Source organism: Monodelphis domestica, chromosome 5 (assembly GCF_027887165.1).
Source record: "Monodelphis domestica isolate mMonDom1 chromosome 5, mMonDom1.pri, whole genome shotgun sequence".
NCBI classification, from domain to species: Eukaryota; Metazoa; Chordata; class Mammalia; order Didelphimorphia; family Didelphidae; genus Monodelphis; species Monodelphis domestica.
Window position 1 is genome coordinate 219,606,216 of NC_077231.1, and position 18,041 is coordinate 219,624,256.

The window sequence follows — 18,041 nt, forward strand, 5'->3', positions numbered from 1 at the left end:
CATATATGGATATGGACGTATATGGAGAAAGAGAGAGAGAATGAATTAGAGGAAACCCAGTCATTTTCTAACTCAATTCAAGCCTGAGGAAGAACACTTTTTCAAATATCCCCAACTAGTGGTCATTCAGCCATTACTTCAAGACCTCCAAGAACAGTAAATTCACTACTTTAAAATGTTCCAGTTCCATTTTTATATCATTCTAATTGTTAAGTTGTTCTAGAGCTAAAGTGAAATCTGCCTCTCTGGAACTTCTAACCACTGGTCCCACTACTGCCACTGAGGCCAAAATAAACTAGTTTAATGCCATTTCCATGAGAAAACTAACACAGCTGTGATATCCCTCTCTTCTCCCTTTCTCTCAGCTTAATAGCCCAAGTTCCTTCCACTAATCCTTTGTTGCAGGGTTCTTATTCTTCTCACCTTCCTGGTCATCTTCATCTGGATATGTGCCATCTTGTCAATTTTCTTCCTAATACAGTTTGCCCAGAAATAAATGCAACACTTCAGATGAGGTCTGCTCCAGACAAAGTTGTGGAACTGTCTGCACTTCCTCCATTTTGTGAATGCTGTGGCCTTAATAATACAGCCTTTGATTTCTTGAGCTTTTTTGGTGGCTAGAAAGTCAGGGTCCTACATTCTTCTGCAATACCAGTGTTTCCCTGTCTGGGACCTTAAGTTCCATACTGCACTATTGTGAAATTGCCCGCTGGAGTCTACGTAATCTAAATAATTTTCTCCATTTTTATTTCCAGATGGCGAAGCCTCTCCAATGGACAGACCTCTCTGTCCTTCAGACACAACTGTTCTTCAGTGAGTTTTTTTGCAAGTAACCCTCCCCTTCCTAAACATACACATCCTCTTTCCTCGGGGTACTGAAGCTTCTTTCAAATTCTCAATTTATGGATAATTAATGTCCAGATCCTGGAAAAAAAATTCTTCTTTCAAGCCCTCAAAATTTCCATTGTCCCTATCTATCCATTGTCATGGAGAAGGTGTAAATTATGAACACCAAGATTCTAGAGGAATCATTTAAGCAGAAGAAACTCCTTGGACTTATAAGTAGATCTGATCTACCTGACCCTTTCCTCCAAGTCTTGTTCCTCTCAACTGTCTCCCAAAAAATAATCCATTGTATTCATGGGGGCTTCAGAAATATCCTAAAGAGCCCCAGATCCTATTTCAACATTTCTTTAGAGCATATTTATGGTGCCTAATTAGTGAATGTCACTTCCCAAAACTCAACCACCCATTGACCATCTCTACTCCACAGAGAGAAGAAGTCAAGGGAAGGGATGGGTAGTGTTGCCAGGCGCTGCTCCAAGTTCATCAATTCCTGTAAGTACTTTGGTGCAAAGTTGTAAACCCAGGCTGAGATGAGTATCAATGGCAATAAGAATTGAGAGTCAATTTAGGGCCAGTTTAATGAATTCATTCTGAATTTGTTTATTTTTCCCTTTGTTAACCATATTCCATTTTCTCTTCTTGTTTCTTTCTTTCTTCCCTTCTCCAGCTCACCTACTTTACCAGGAATATAGTGATGTGGCTCTAAACAAGGAGATCCAAAGCCAGCAGAGGCTGGATAGCCTAAGCGAGGTGTCTAGCCCTGCTTCCCCCCAACAGCCTCGAAAGTCTCCAGTCATCCCAGACTCTTATCTGCAGCGCCTCTCTATTGCCTCGAGTGCCTCTTTATGGCAGGATATCCCTCGAGTACGCAATAGCACCATGCTACTCTCTATGACTCATGAGAACCAAAAACTGCAAGAGGTAATGGAAAGATGGGACAGGGGACGGGTGGCTTTGGAGATAAAGATCAGTATCAATCCCACCCCTGGCTCTCTTCCCACTTAAATAGGATCCCCATCCATCAGCTTATAGAGACATCCTTTCTGAAGAGTTTTAGACCATGTCTAAGCTATTACCATCTTACCTTTTCTTCTCTTCTATATCATTCATAATCAATCAATCACAAAAAAAATATTTATTAAGCACTTATGTGCCAGGGATTGTGATAAGTACTGAGGATACCAAGAAACACAAGGAGACCCTGCCCTCCAGAAGCTCACATTTGAATGAAGGAGGTGCCATATAAATAAATGCCTATATAAAAGATAAAGACAGAATTGTTGGAAAGAAACTGTAGATGGGACGGCTCTGGCAACTGACGGGGTTTGGGAAAGATCTGCAGAAGGTGGCATTTATGCTGCAGAAGACAGATTTTAAGAGGCTGAGTCTGATCTTAGTTTCTGAATTTGGATTAAAGTGGTGAAGAAACTGAATTCTTTTGCCTGTCTTTTGCCCACACTGCTACTTCCATGTAGGCTAAAGACCCTGTGAATTCAATTCATTAAGTGTTTATTAAGTGCACTTAATAGTGTCCTGGGCTTGGCGCTGGCTAATTAAGTAACATTTTGATCAGTGTACCTTTGTGTGGGACAGAGAAGTATTTAGAACACTGGAGTAGGAGTCAGAAAGACCTGAGTTTCAAGACTAATCTCAGACATTTAATAGCTGTGTGGTCCTGGGCAAGTTATTTGCCCTGTCTTCCTCAGTTTCCTCAACTTTAACCTGTAGGTAACAAGAGCAACTGCAATGAGAGCAATAATAATCTCTCTCAAGGTATTTATGAAGATTAAATGATATAATCTGCACAAAGCACATGGGCAGATCATAGGTATTTAATAAATCACTGTTTCTTTCTTCCTTTCTTGTGTCCATTAGGGTGGCCTCTGCCTCTTGGGTGGGTAAATGTAATATAAAAGTCTTGAGAAAAGAGTAGCCTTTCTGTGGAGAAGATTTTGCTTTGGGTTCTCACCTTGACGATGTGGGGGCCTTTTAACTTTTCAAACTATCTTTGTTTCTCTGGTAGTAGACTTATGTGGAAGGCTATTGATCTTCTTTAAATTGTACGTGTTTGAAATCAATCTTAGAGGAAGGAAATAGACCAAGTAAGATCAGGAGTAAAGGAACTTCCATAGAATTTGAATGGTAGAGGCCACTTTCTTATTCAGTCCCCGTATTTTCCCCCTTTCAGTTGATGTTTTTCTTCAGCTTTCTTCCTTTCTACTTAGTCCCCTCCCATGTTTCCTCAGGCCAAATTTGAACTTATCATGTCAGAAGCTTCCTACCTGCGAAGTCTTCATGTGGCTGTAGACCATTTCCAGCTTTCACCACAGCTCCGGGCTACGTTGTCTAACCAGGAACACCAGTGGCTCTTCTCTCGTCTACAAGATGTGCGGGATGTCAGCACCACGTGAGATTTCCCTCTTCCAGAATCACTTTCCTTTGTCTCCTTTGCACAAATGATTAGCAAAATTAATATCCTTTCCTGTTAACAGCCTTTTTTCCCTACCCAGACCTTAGTAAGAATTTGAGGCTTCAATAAGAGATCACATTTATATAACTCTTTAAGGTTTACAAAGAAAGGGGAAGCTAGGTAGTACAGTAGAAGAATGTCAGGCCTGGAGTTGGGGGGACCTGGGTTCAAATATGACCTCAGACATTTCTGAGCTATGTAACCTTGGGCAAGTCACTTATCCCTAATTGCCTAGCCCTTACTATTCTTTTGCCTTAGAATCCATACTTAATGCAAAATAAGGGTTTTTTAAAAGAGGTTTCAAATAAATATAATACAGAATCTATAATTCCTACAGATAAGGAAACTGAATTAAGTGATTTGTTCAGGCTTATACTGCTGGTGTCAGAGCCATCATTTAAACACAGATGTCTTTTCCCAGTGTACCATGCTGCCTCTCAAAGATCATGTTTCCTTCAGAGATAGAGAGAGAGAAGGGAAGAGGCAATTTTAAATACTTTTAAATACTGGGATGATCTCCCAGATATCTGAGAGACTCTAAGAGATGGAATTAAGTACTTGGTAGAGAAGTCAGTAGCTGACGGAATAGCAGAGTTGGGGAAAATACTCTTGATTATTCTGTTCAGACTCAAATTTCTCACAACATCTGGTGGGGGGACCACAGGTTTCTCTCGGACCTAGAAGAGAACTTCGAGCACAACATCTTTACCTTCCATGTTTGTGATGTGGTCCTGACCCATGCACCTGCCTTCCGGCGTGTCTACCTACCTTACGTCACCAACCAGACTTACCAGGAGCGCACTTTCCAAACTCTGCTGTGAGACTACTTTCTCTGCCTCATCTTAGCATAGTTCCTTTTTACAACCCTATTGAACCTTCCAATCCCCCAATTAATTATACCTACTTATTATGAGTAGTGTACCTTATGCTTACTTTGAGACCTTGAACTTCCACAAGTTCCAAAATATTCCAAAATATGCATGTCTGTGCCCCTGCTTCCCCACCTTCTAGATCTCCATGCCCCCGTCCATTCTTTCCACATCATGCCTTAGCTGCTTTAAGCAGAGTCCATACCTTCTCCATGGTTCTCATTTCTCTAACTATACCCTTTCTCTTCTACCTAAATTTCTGTGTTAATGATAGGAGCAGCAACAACAATTTCCGGGAGGTCCTGGAAAAGCTTGAGAGTGACCCTATCTGCCAGCGTCTTTCCCTAAAGTCCTTTCTGATACTGCCCTTCCAGCGTATTACCCGTCTCAAACTGTTGCTCCAGGTAATTTGGGTTCCCTCTTCCCCCTTACCCCATCTCAGTATCCTCCAGGCCTGAAGATCCAACCTCATGTACTTTGTCTCCATAACGAGACTCTCTCAGTGTGCCAATCACTTATCTCAAGCCATTCCAGACTCCTGAGTGATATAAATCATCTTACTTTTGCCTATATCTTAACCCATGCCCTGCCTTTCGTCCTCTCCCTACTATAATGTCCCTTCCTATTTCCCTTGCCTTTTTAATTGTCCTTCCTCCACATTTCTGGAATTCCTTTGCCACAGAATATTCTTAAGAGAACACAGCCTGGCTCCCCAGAAGAAGCAGAGGCCACAGAAGCACATCATGTTTTAGAAGAGGTAAGTAGTTCCTAAATTTGCATTCTACCCTTTCCCACTAATCTGGTTGTCTTGATGACTGAAGAGTGGGAAGCTAATAGCCCTTAAGTCCAGTCTCTCCCGACTGAGGAAACTGGCTACTCAATATGTCTACTTGAATCTCTTCCTTGCCCATAGAGAACTCTTATCTAGTCCAGTCCTATGAATCCAAAGCAACAAGGATGAATGTCCTCTTAAACGACAGTCTAGTTCTCTCTGCCCTACATTCACTCTACTCTCATTCCATGAAGCCTCCTCTCCTCTTTTTTCTTCTTTCTCTTTTTGCCTCTCCCTCTCATTCTATGTCTTTGTTTCTCTGTTGTTGTCTATGTTTGTGTCTCTGTCACACAAACACACACACACAAACGCACCCATGCACACTTTACTCTCCTCCAATTCTACCCAGTCAACAGGTCTTTCCTCTACCACAGATATCCTGTACCAAGAGAATGTGCCCTCATCTCTTCTAGGCATCTTTTCCTTCTGTCTTAAAGAATATAGGAGCCTGGAGGCTCAATTTCAACTCTTCAATGAAGAGTAAGGATGCTGTATTTCTCCAGATTCTGGAACAAAGGATTTTCTTAGCCATATGATCAAAGGCCAAAACCTCTAATATCTGTATTCTTCCTGTTTCCCTGTCTTCCCTATATTTCAGCTTATCCGAGACTGCAATAACAATGTCCAACGAATGCGACGGACAGAAGAACTGATCTACCTAAGTCAGAAGATTGAGTTTGAATGCAGAGTGAGCCCCCTCCCATCTCCCACTGCAACCTCCAATTTCCAACCTCTTACCCCCAACCCTGAATCTGTCTGGCCCTATAGTTCCCAAATGAACTTTTAAGTATCGTTGTACTGTACCTTTGACTTTAGGTTTAGTCTTTTGTTAAGTTGGCCTAACCCATTAACCCTGAGAATCTGTTAACATTTTATCCTTCCACAATTCTGTATTTAGTGTTCTCATTCTTAGAATCCTATCTAATCACCAGTGCATGATGGAATTCATAAAGTAACCTCTGTTTATAAAACCTGACCCAAGACACATATCCCACATTCAAACTCAATTCAGGGCATGCCTTACGCCCTTCATCTCCCATCTTTCTTGCTTCAGTATCATACATTCAGTATCAAGTGGAACTTCAGAAATATCTGAGTTCAGATTTTGTCTAATATTTACTAGCTGTGTGACTCTGGGCAAGTCACTTAATTTTTATTAATGTTAGTTTGTTTATCTGTAAAACAGGATAATAATAGGACCTATCATGCAAGATTAGGAAAATCAAATGAGAATATAATATATAGAGGTCTTTGCAAACTTTAAAATGTCATATAAATGATAGTTTTTATTATTATGATAATTATCAGTATTATTATCAGGAACCCCCTAGCCCAAACACCATTACATTTCAGATGCCCTCTCCATCTAGATCTTACCCAGAACAGATATTTTTGTTCCCCAATCCTAAATCTTGAATGAAGCCTTCACCTCTGTATTTCTCACTTCTAATTTCTAAATATGATTTGTGTTCTTCTCCAGAACTTTCTCCTCAATCCTTAGTTATAACACAAGATAAACTGGCTCCCAGAACAGTTTCCAATGAATATCCTTTTGGTATTGAAATTCCTTAACTTCTATTCCTTCAATTCTTAGTAATTCCTAGGTTCCCATTTTTGCTAATCAGATCCCTAACTTCTCTTTAGACAAGGGTTACCAGACTGGGAAATTTAGTTGTCTTTTCAATCTTTCCCCAATCCCAAACATGGAAGAATTCTGCCTTCAACACCCCCCCAAAAAAAAAAAAGTTTGTACAGTGCTATCTTTAGTTGGAGAAGATAAAAAGAAGGTATAAGAAAGACCCCAGGTGTGTGTGAGTGGAGAATGAAGGATGGAAATAGCTTAGAAAATAAGGATCAGAGTGGAGGAAAGAGAATGGAAGAATTTAGTTGTGGTCCTATCTGTGACATTGCCCTCTCTCTTTTCTCCCTCTCCATAGTTTTTCCCGCTGATCTCACAGTCACGGTGGTTGGTGAAGAGTGGGGAGCTAACAGCCCTTGAGTCCAATGTGTTACCTGGACTTAGAAGGAAACTGGCCACTCGACCTGTCCACTTGCATCTCTTCAATGACTTCCTGCTGCTGTCCCGACCTCGAGAGTCAGTGACTGGATGGGGAGGCAGGGAGGGAATCTTGGGGGGAGGTGCAGAATTGACAGTGTTAGTCTGGCTGGTGGGGGGTGGGGAAAGGTGGAAGGATGGGATATATTCGAGGAGGGATCCTTTTCATACACCTCTTGACAACTCATAGTGTCATAGAAAGGCACTGTCAGGAAAGAGGGAGGAGACCCAGGGATTGATTAAGCTTCTGGGATGGAGTCAGAATTTAGAGCGTGAAATTCAGTAATTGACCTGGAACTCAGAATGGTGATTCAATTATTTGCATCCCCTGGTGGCTCTAAGTATAGCTCAGTGATTTAATGCCCAAGATTGGAGTGGGTGTTCAGTCCAATTAGCAGCATTTTGGGTCAATCTTGGTCTCAAAGGTTTTTAAACTGCATTACTTTTAGACCCTTGAGGCTCTCGGATTCTATTTGTTGGAGTGAGCATAACCCAGAGGACTGACTTAGTACATTAAAAGTTAATGTTACTTTATCTAGCTAAGTGGCACAATAAATAGAGTGCTATACTTATCTTCCCAAGTTCAAATCTGATTTCACACACTTACTTGCTCTATGACCCTGGACAAGTCACTTAACCCTGTTGCCTCAGTTTTCTTATATATAAAATGAGGTGGAGAAAGAAAAAAATGGCAAACCAATTCAATACCTTTGCCAAGAAAACCCCAAATGAGGTTACCAAGAATCAGACATGAAGGAAACTATTGAACAACAACCTCAACTTAGCCCTCACTGTGGCCAGGCAATCCGACAACTGCCTGATCAGTTCACTCTCCCACTCAAAAGAAAGGCTTTTCAAAACCTTTTCATCACTCTTCAACTTTCCATAACTCCTGCTTCCCACACCCTATGCTCTCATCTTAGAATGTTGCTTTATATTTCACCAAAAAAACAGGCCACTCATAGAGAGCTCCCTCTTCTCCATTTCCTCATCTCACAATTAGATACCTTATTCCAATAACTCCTCCTTCACTTCTGTTTCACATGAAGAAGTGGCTCTTCTTGCCTAAGACAAGCTCCCTCTGTATTCACAAGTGATCCCTTTCTATCCTCTCCTCTCTAGGAGATGGCCTCCTTTCATTATCACTGCTCACTCACTAGTCTTCAATTACTCCATGTCTATTGTCTGCTTCCCTATTGCCGTCAAACATGCCCATGGCTTCTCTGTGTTCAGAAAAGCCTCACTTGATCTGCCCATCCTCTTTAATTATCAGCTTCTATCTCTCCTCCCTTTTATACTAAACTCCTTAAGAAAGACATATACAGTAGGTATCTTCTGCATTCTTTATTCTTGATCTCCTCTTAATTCTTTGCAACTTTAACTATTTGCTATGAGTACAACTTAACTCTTTGTTCTGAATAAAATTCCTACAATATGTACCCATCCTAACTGTCCAGCTGCTCCTTCTCAGTCTTCTTTGCTGGATCCTCATCCAATTCATGCCTTCTATCCACAGGTGTCCCTTAGCGTTCTGCCCTGGGCCCTCTTCTCCCTCTGGAATATTTTACTTGGCAATCTCATCAACTCCTATGCATTCAATTATCATCTTTCTGCAGATGACTCTCACATCTTTTTGTCTAAGCTTAATCTCTCTCCAAGCCTCCAGTCTCATGTCTCCAACTGCCTGTTAAACTGCTAGAACTAAGTGGCCCAGTGACATCTTAAGCTCAGTCCCATAAGTGAACTCATTACCTTAAACCCTCACCTCTTCCTAACTTGTTCATTCCTATTGAGAATACCACCATCTTCATAGTCACCCTGTCTCAAAACATAGGTGTCATCTTCAACTTCCTCTTTTCTCTCACTTTCCATATCCAATTAGTGGTCAAGTACCATTATTTCTACCTTCAAAACATCTCATTTATACCCTTCCCATTTTCTCTGACTCTGGATCCCAGCTGTAGTCCTGGACCTTTGTCCTTCTGGGCATTCCAGGCCTTGAAGGTGCCCATACCTGGCTCTCTGTGCCCATCTGCCTTTTGTATCTGACTGCAGTGATTCAGAATTCCCTGCTCTTTGTCCTCATGGCAGCTGACCCAGCCTTTCAGGCCCCTATGTACCAGCTACTAGGCATGCTGGCTGTGGCTGACCTGGTGCTTTCCACAGCCACAGTGCCCAAAGCCCTGAGTGTGCTTTGGGGCTTCTCTGGAGAGATTTCCTTTGGGGTCTGCCTGGCTCAACTCTTCTTTTCCCATGTGGCCTTCGTGGCAGAGTCCTCAGTATTGCTGACCATGGCATTGGAACACTCTTTGGCTATCTGCTGGCTGCTTCACTATGGCACTCTCCTCACTCCCCAAGTGGTGAGGGCCACAGGAGTGGTTGCTGTAGTTCGGGGAATGTGTGTCATGGTGCCACCTATAGCATTGCTTCAGAAGTTGTCTTACTGTGGGAGGAGAGCAATGCCACACAATGACTGTGAGCACATGGGTGTAGCACGACTGCCCTGTGGAGATCCGCAAGTCAACATCTGGTATGGTCTGGCCACCACACTGCTACCACCAGCCCTAGATGCTGGGCTCATTACACTGTCCTATGCTTTCATCCTCCACGCCATCTTCCACCTGCTATCCAGGGGCACTCGCCACAAAGCCCTCAGCACTTGTGGGGCCCATGCTGGGGTCATCTTCCTCTTGTATGTGTCTGTTCTCTTTCCTTCCTTATCCTCCACTTTGGTAGACACAGTGGCTTCCTCTTTTAACTCCAATTCTTTCTACTAGGTATCCCCCAAATGTGGAATGCTGTCCTTCCTCATCTTCACCTTCTAGTTTTCCTGGCTTCTTTCAAGTCTCAGCTAAAGAAGACCTTCTGCAGAAATACTTACATGATATCCCTTAATGCTAGTGCCTTCCCTCTGAGACTACCTCAATGTTTTATGTATATAATTTGTGCATGGTTGTCTGCATATTGTCTACTTCATTCGACTACGAAAAACTTGAAAGTAGAGATTCTTTTTAGGTTTTTATTTTTTGTTTGTTTTGTCTTGCTTTATATTCCCAGTTCTTAGCTGAGGATATAAAGCAGTCGCCACATATTAGATGCCTAGTAAATGGTAACTGACTGACTGACATACTGACTTGGGTTTCTCATACTTTGGCCCAAATCTTGGTTAAAGTCTGAACCATCTTTTGGGGATCAAGATTGATCCAGAGCTAATACAGATACCTCAGATTTAACTTCTCAGATCATTTGACCAATGAAGTATGATTCCCTAGGAAAATCCCAGGCCAAACTAATCCTGACTCAGAGTCCTAGGCAGGAATTTGTTAAGTCAAATGACTGCCTTTCTGTGACTCATACAAGAATCTGCAGGTGGGGGAAGCTTTGTAGGAGAGGGATTGAGAATTGTAAATGAGAAAAAATGAAGTCTGTGGAATAGGGATGACACCCTTTATTTCTCTATAGGGGCAACCGCTTCCTGGTATTTGACCATTCCCCTTTTTCATCTATACGGGGTGAGAAGTGTGAAATGAAGCTACACGGGCCACACAAGAACTTCTTCCGCCTCTTTCTCCGGAACAATGCACATGGCACCGGGGCCGAGTACCTCTTTCGTACAGAGACTCAGTAAGATGAGGATCAGTTCTGGGAGGGAATGAAAGAGGGCATTAGTAGGAAGTGGGATGAAGCAGGAGGAGACCTAAGGAACACTCACATAGCTACTTAGCTCATTCTGGGCTCTAGGACTAGAGTCTATAGAGAGACCCAACCCCAATCTTTAAGAGTTAATGACCAAAAAGGGACAAGAAAACCATATGTGAGTCTTGATTAATCATCATCCCTAAAAGGGATTAGATCATTTTTTGCTCTTTGAACCTTAATGGAAGGGAGGTCTAGGAGTCAGTAGTTGAAAGATAGAAGTGATTATAGGGAATAAAAATATAATCATAATAGCTCAGAGGCATATGCTTCAAGGTCTACACAATGTTGTTCATATTTTATTTGATATCATTTGGGAAAAGAATAGAAGTTAATTTTCCCAAGATTGGAGACTGAAAGTAGAAGCCAAGAAAATGCTCATTCTTTTTTGGGCCAGTAAATCTATGTGAATATGCTCTCCTAGAATATAAAACACAAAATATACCTACTTCCCCTCCCCTCCCCCTTCCCTGCTCCTAGACTTCTTCACTTTCTTCCTTCTTCCCCAGATCTCTAATTTGGAAGGAGTTATTCATAATTTGGAGAAAAACTGAAAAATTCACCTTTTAAAAAAATTTATATGGCTGTTTTGTTTTTATATCACCTTCGTTTCTCACTGTAACCCTACTCTCCTTCCCATAAAGCCTTTCCTTATGACAAAGAACAAAAAATGGGGAAGAAGCTCAGTTAAACATACCAACATATTAAAAAATTATAAGGTCATCTGAAGTATTCCACAATGACAGTCCCCCTCATCTGCAAAGAAGAAGAAAAGGGAGTGCCTTCTGATCTCTTGGGGAGGGACAGGGAACTTGGTCCTTATAACTTCACTTAATTGCTTTTCTATTGTTTTGTCCATTTAAGGTATTAGATTGTGTACATTGCTTTTGAATTCTGCTTATGCTTTATTTTGTATCAGTTCATATAAATGTTTCCATACTCCTCTGTTTTTATCATAGTAATTATCTTTTTATAGCACAGTAATATTCAGTTACAGTCATGTATCACAACTTGTTTCAATATTCTTCAGTAAGAGAACATCTTCATTGTTTCCACCTTTTCTGTGCTACAAGAAGTGCTATGAATATTTCCGTGTAGACGAGACCTTACTTTTCAGCACAACAAAATCTCTGGATTGAAGGTTATAACATTTCTCGTACTTTCTATAATTCCAACAATGTTGATTTCTAGCATGGCTGAATGAATTCAGCCTCCACCAACGTGTGGTAAAGTACCTTTTTTTTTTTTTGCAACCCTTCAAACTTTTATTACTACTTTTTTTGTCAATTTCCTGAATGTGAAGTGAAAGATGAAGGTCATTTTGATTTGTATTTTATTAGTAATTTGAAGCATTCCTTTAATGGTTGCTAAAAATTTGCAATTTTTCTTGCAAAATTTCTGATTAGATAATAATAACATTGGTTTGCATCCCCAAGCATTTACGAATTTATCTATAGAGACTTTCCATAAGTTGGTAGAGGAGTATGACAAACATTTTATTCATTCTGCAATCATCGAAAAGTGTAATAGAGGCTCTTTCACTAGAATATTTATGGTAAGGGAAGTGCTGGAATGATGACACTAGGAAATAAGGTTAGAGGAGAAACTGGGATTTTCACTCCTTCCTCCTCACCCACTTCCTGTGTCTTTCTGTTGATTTTAACAGCTCTTCAGAGAAGGTAAGTTAACAGCAACCTTTCAATAGATTAATTTCACAATATAATACTGTCAAAAGGGGATTTATCTTAAAGGAAGAAAGGGAGTAGGGATAGGGTAGAGGGAATTTATGGTTTCTCTAATCTATTATAAAGTTCAATATATGGAAGTAAGGTTGATTTGTCCTTGAGGGGAAATTGTTAATAACTTGAAAAGGATCTTCAGAGCTATGCCCCAATCTTTTCCAAGGTTAAATTATTGGTGAGGGATTCAGAGCAGTGGTCTGCTGGCTCCTTTCTCCCAGTTCAAGAGAGCAGAAGTGAAGTTTCAGCTGCTGACTTTCTTAACTGACTCTCTGACCAAATTCTTCTCTGGAATCTTCCCTTCTCTCCTTGATCGACAGCCTTCAAGCTTCCATTCCTTGCATCTGCTTGCAAGTCTCTCTGTTGTATTAATCATTTTCTCACAATAGTTGTTATGTGTTGAACATTTCAAGGTCTCCAACAATAAACAAGACATCATTTTTCTAAGACAAGATGGGCACAAAAAAATTCTAATATGTACTCTACGGGAATAAGTGAGAGTCCATCCAGTTGGATTGATTATCAGGGGATATTTTTAGAAGGAGAATGTACCTAAAGAGAGTCTTGATAGGTTGAATTTTGACAGCAGATGTGGAGGGAGTCAGACATTCCAAGTGGGCAAAAGAGTTTGAATAAAATCATAGAGGTATAAAAGTAGAAATGTATCCAAAGATCAGAAAATGTTGTAAGCAGGAGGACCAGATATATTTATGCTATTAGCTAGAGAAATATGTAATTGACAAAGTTCATAGCCCATACGTATAATTGAAAGTTGACTGTATTCCCACATTTTCAAATAGAGTTATTCCAACTGGAGAGAGTAATCATAAAGAAAGATTGGAAGGAAGGTAGATGGAGCAATCAGGAGCTGACACATTGCATTATGACCCAAGTACTTTACTGACTTCTAACTGCTTGGAGCATTTTATATAGAAGTCAGTCTAAACCTCGTAACTAGATAGTCTTTACATCCTCCCAGTGCCCCTTTACCCATTCTTTCCCTACTTTTCTCCTTCCTCATCTTAATCCTGTCATGTTCCAGATGGAGTTGTGACCCAGCTTTCTTTTTCCAGGAGTGAAAAGCTTCGTTGGATCTCAGCTTTAACTATGCCAAGAGAGGAGTTAGACCTCTTGGAATGTCAGGGTAAGATTAAATGGGGCAGGTAAAACCTGGGGAAAAATAGAGGGACGGAGAGAGAAAGAAATGGGGATAGGACCAAAACTTTGACTCATCTCCAAGATGAACTGTGGTTGTGGAGTGAGGGAAGAGGGAGATTAAAAGAAATAGCTAGGTCAAGGGGATTGGGACAGTAGAGAGTTTCAAGATTCCTGGAGACCAGGCAAAGCCTGGTGACAGAAAGTAAGAGAGAAAAAGGTCCGCCATTTCAACTGCTTCCAGCTACAGCTCATTTAAAAGATTAAAGAGAAACCACAGTCAGAACTGAGTCTGAGACATGACTGAGTACTGTTCTCCTTCCTGTTTGGCATCATTTCTTGATTGGGAGGAAGGAAGGGGGCATGCTACTGGTGGTTGGGCAGTGACTCAGAGAAGGAGCCTCAGGGGAAAGGCTAACCCATCTTTGGTCATCTCTGTTACAATCACCTTTTCTTTACCTCATATACACTTTCTCTGTTCTCTAGACTACCCACAAGTTCAGTGTCTCCGTTCCTATAAACCTAGAGAGAATGATGAGTTGGCACTGGAGAAAGCAGATGTGGTGATGGTGACTCAGCAAAGCAGTGATGGTAAGAAGAATGGGTATGAAGGAGGCAGATAAGGGACCGAGGGAGAGGATTATTCATAGAGAAGGCTCACTAAAAGCTAAAGGGGTTATAATAAATATCATGCCAATGGAGAGTTGTTTTTTCTTTATTCCTGAGAACTAAGTATCATTAAACAATATTGTACTCCAGCTGGGAGAGTGGGTAGGGAAGGGTAGGAATGGTTTGCCTTGCTGGGTGGCCTCCATTTCAGGAAACCCTGTGGTTGAGAAAAATTCTATGTCTGAGACTAAAGGAGAGGCCATCAAGGTTTTGGTCCAGGTGATTCCTCTCCCTAGTTACCCACATTATCATCCTCCCTTTCTCCCTTTCTCCCACCAGGTTGGCTGGAAGGTGTAAGGTTGTCAGATGGGGAGAGGGGCTGGTTCCCTTTGTCGCATGTGGAGTTTATCACCAACTCTGATGTTCGAAAGCGGAACCTATCAGAAGCACTTAGAGTCAAGACTGCCAAATTACAGCTGGTTGGACGCCAAAGATAACTACTACTCAGGGGCATTCCTTTGGGCACATGGACATGATACTTCTGCAGAAGGGAGCTGTCACCTGAAGCTCTCTGTAATTGTAACAGAACCTCTCTGACAGTCTGAAAAAAAACCCATCAAGACTGGACATAAGCTTCAGACCTTCCACTCATTGCCCATTGGTGTGTGTGTGGCACACGTCCGTGCGTGCGCACACACACACACACATACACGTGCGCAGTATGCAGAAGATAAGGATATTGGGCAAAGGAATTTTGGGTGGGGCCTGGACTCTGGGAGCCATTTCTCTAAATGAAATCTAACCTATTTGAGCTACACTGGAAGCCTGAGTCAAGCAGCAAATCTCTGAAACTTACTATTTTGCTTACTCCCAGGTTCATAATTTGGAACTGGAATTTCAGATACCTTGTTCCAAACTCCATCACTTCTTCAACAACTTTTTCTTTGAGAACCAGCATTATTGAGGAGATTAAGGTGCCTCTAGGGAAGGTGTACGTGGCTATGAAAATGTGAGGGGGGATTCTCTCACTCTAATAAACTTGGCACTTCTTTGAAATTTTTCTTTCCAGACTCCTTAGCATTTAGCATTCTTCATAACATAGTTGAGCTTTAGGAAGGAATCCAGGCTCAGCTGAGTTGGGTGCCATGAAGGGCTGTAAGTAAGCAGTGGGTGTAGATTGTTGTGGCAGCTGTTGGTTCTTGCCTTGCTGCCACTCCTCCAGGGATTTGGGGAGATTCTCTTTTAGCTACGGCCTCAGGAATGTAGCTGTTTCTTGATTCCATGCCTCTTCCTGTAATTAGTTATGCCAGCAACATACTCATAGAGGCCCATTTTCTTGAGTGCCCCAGTAACTATATTATGGACAGTGAGGGTTATATGTGATAATATAACAGAATTTCTGAGTGGGATGGAAATTCAGTGGTCCTATGGTTTGCTCTTCCATGAAAGATTAATTACCTTTATAGGATGAATAGATCAAAAGTATTTATTAAATGCTTACATGCCAAGCACTGTGCTGAGAGCTAAGGATTCAACATGAGAGCTCTTATACAGCTCGCATTCTAATGGGGGGGGGGGAATTAACATTTATAAGGGAAGAGTGGCCAAGAAAGGAAATAATGGTAAATGGAACAATAGGGCAATCCAGTGACTCATCCCTCCTAGAAGCAATGATAGTATTGATTTGATTATAGTTCTGGAGCTAGAAGTGGTGGAGAGTGGGTAATGGAGATGGTACCATAGAGCTGCTGAGAGGAAGATGGCCCTGGTGAAGATGGAGACATGATCCCAAGGTGTTGAACTGAGTTACTTAGGTCCTCTCAGATTTCTAGAGTTCTGGTTTGAAGGATAGTGCAGTTATCATAGCAGGAAATAAAATGTCCTGACAAGTACCATCCTGGCTCCTCTTGAAGACTGAATGACATTAAATTTTGTTGTTTTGATTATCAGTTAGTCATTTTTCAGTGTGTCCCTCTCTTTGTGACCCCCTTTAGGGTTTTCTTAGCAAAGATACTGGAGTGGTTTGCCATTTCCTTCTCCAGCTTATTTTACAGATGAGGAAACTTGGGCAAACAGGCTGCAAACAGTTAAGTGACTTGTCCAGGGTCACAGTTAATAAGTTTTAGAGGCCAGACTTGAATTCAGGAAGATAAGTCATCTTGAGTCCATGACTGGCTCTATTCACTGTACCACCCTGCTTAATATTATTTATTTAACACTTACCCGTCTGTCTTAGAATCAGTACTGTGTTTTAGTTCCAAGGCAGAAGGGCTAGGCAATGAGAGTTAAGTGATTTGCCCAATGTCACACAGACGGGAAGTGTCTAGATGCCAGATTTGAATCCAGGACCTCTCATCTCTAGGTTTGATTCTCAACCCATTGAGTCAGCTAACTGTCCCCTAAATACTATTTATCAGAGTAGGTCATTTTATAGGATATGGATTTATGTTTGGTGTTTTAGCAAACATGTTCCATATTCATCTACTCTATAATACTCATTGCTTTATATACATTTTAAATACATTTCTCTAATATTTCCAACAGACACATCAGTATAAAGAGAGCACTGGATCAAAAGGAAATCTGGGTTCTAGTCCTAACTCTAATTCTATGTGTCCACAGACTTTTTTTAAATCATCTTTGTGCCTCAGTTTGCTCAAATGTAAATGAAAAGTGTCCAGTAGGAAGAATGAGGCACTGGAGGGAATGGAGACAGAAAAGGTAGTAGGGAGCAAACATCATGTGCCATGTGGGGAGGTTCACTGGAGATGCTTGTACTAGAAACTGGAGGACTAAATGAGGAGTAAGAGGTTGATTGTACTGGCTTTTCTAGAGGGCAAAGAAGTGGGAAGAGTGGGAGCTAAAGCTTACTCTGATATTTAGAAGTCAATGGGGACAGAGCTGATGTATTATTATTATTTCAACCCTTGCCTTTTTTCTTAAAATCAATACCATGTATTAGTGCCAAGGCAGAAGAGTGGTAGTGGTAGGCAACTGGGTTTAAGTGACTTGCCCAGGGTCACACAAGCTGGGGCCAAATCTGAACCCCAGGGCTCTATCCACTGAGCCACTTAGCTGCCCCCTTGATGTATTCTTCATCATAGTTCAAAAGAATTGGAAAGAAACTCAGAAGTCATCTGTAGTCCAAATTCCTAATTTTCTGATAACAAAATAGAGGCCAAAGAAAATTAAATTTCTTGCCCACACAGGTCACAGAAGCAATAAGCAAAATAGTCAAGAGCTTTGCCCAGCTCCTCTGACTCCAGAGCCTGTGCTCTATTTCCACTGTACCAGGTTGCCTCCTTATCAGACCAGCCATTCCTAGTAATAATTAAGTGTGGAGAGAGTTTGTGATTGCAAGCACAGCTGTCATTTTCCTCTAGGAGGAGATGCAGTGGCAATCTCCTAGTACTGTAGCCTAGGACTTTCTCCTTTTACCTCTTTATTGTGTTATTTGGATGTGGCCATGTTCTTGGTTGACTGGGAGCCATGTTTTATGTTGTCCAAGAATGTGTCCCAGGATGGGAGGAATAAAAATAAATGAAGCTCATTTCCAAGATGCCTCTCTTAACTGCCTACCTGAGTTATATCAGCTGACTTATTTTTAATTCTGTTTTTAAAGAAGAAATTCTCTGTTTTCCCCAGCAGCAGATATGGGGACACAATTGTAATGGAATTCATGTATGTATTTATGTATATTCTTAAATATATATTTAAACCCTTAATGACAACTCTAAGTCAGAAGGACAAGGGCTGGGCAAACAGGGTT

At 41.3% G+C, this 18,041-nt stretch overlaps 1 protein-coding gene across 2 annotated transcripts in view; it reads left to right on the forward strand.

Moving 5' to 3' along the window:
• The window catches only part of ARHGEF5 (Rho guanine nucleotide exchange factor 5), a 32,955-nt gene extending 15,126 nt beyond the window's left edge, over positions 1–17,829 (forward strand). For both annotated transcript variants that reach the window (XM_007504506.3, XM_007504505.3), the window contains exons 3-15: positions 756–813; positions 1,274–1,338; positions 1,514–1,767; positions 3,093–3,253; positions 3,981–4,133; positions 4,460–4,589; positions 4,868–4,942; positions 5,616–5,705; positions 6,955–7,112; positions 10,536–10,697; positions 13,582–13,652; positions 14,150–14,254; positions 14,612–17,829. In XM_007504506.3, the coding sequence (XP_007504568.1) occupies positions 756–813; positions 1,274–1,338; positions 1,514–1,767; positions 3,093–3,253; positions 3,981–4,133; positions 4,460–4,589; positions 4,868–4,942; positions 5,616–5,705; positions 6,955–7,112; positions 10,536–10,697; positions 13,582–13,652; positions 14,150–14,254; positions 14,612–14,769 (1,640 nt within the window). In that variant the 3' untranslated portion in view covers positions 14,770–17,829. The remainder of the gene's footprint in view (positions 1–755; positions 814–1,273; positions 1,339–1,513; positions 1,768–3,092; positions 3,254–3,980; positions 4,134–4,459; positions 4,590–4,867; positions 4,943–5,615; positions 5,706–6,954; positions 7,113–10,535; positions 10,698–13,581; positions 13,653–14,149; positions 14,255–14,611) is intronic.
• Positions 17,830–18,041: the final 212 nt, after the last annotated feature.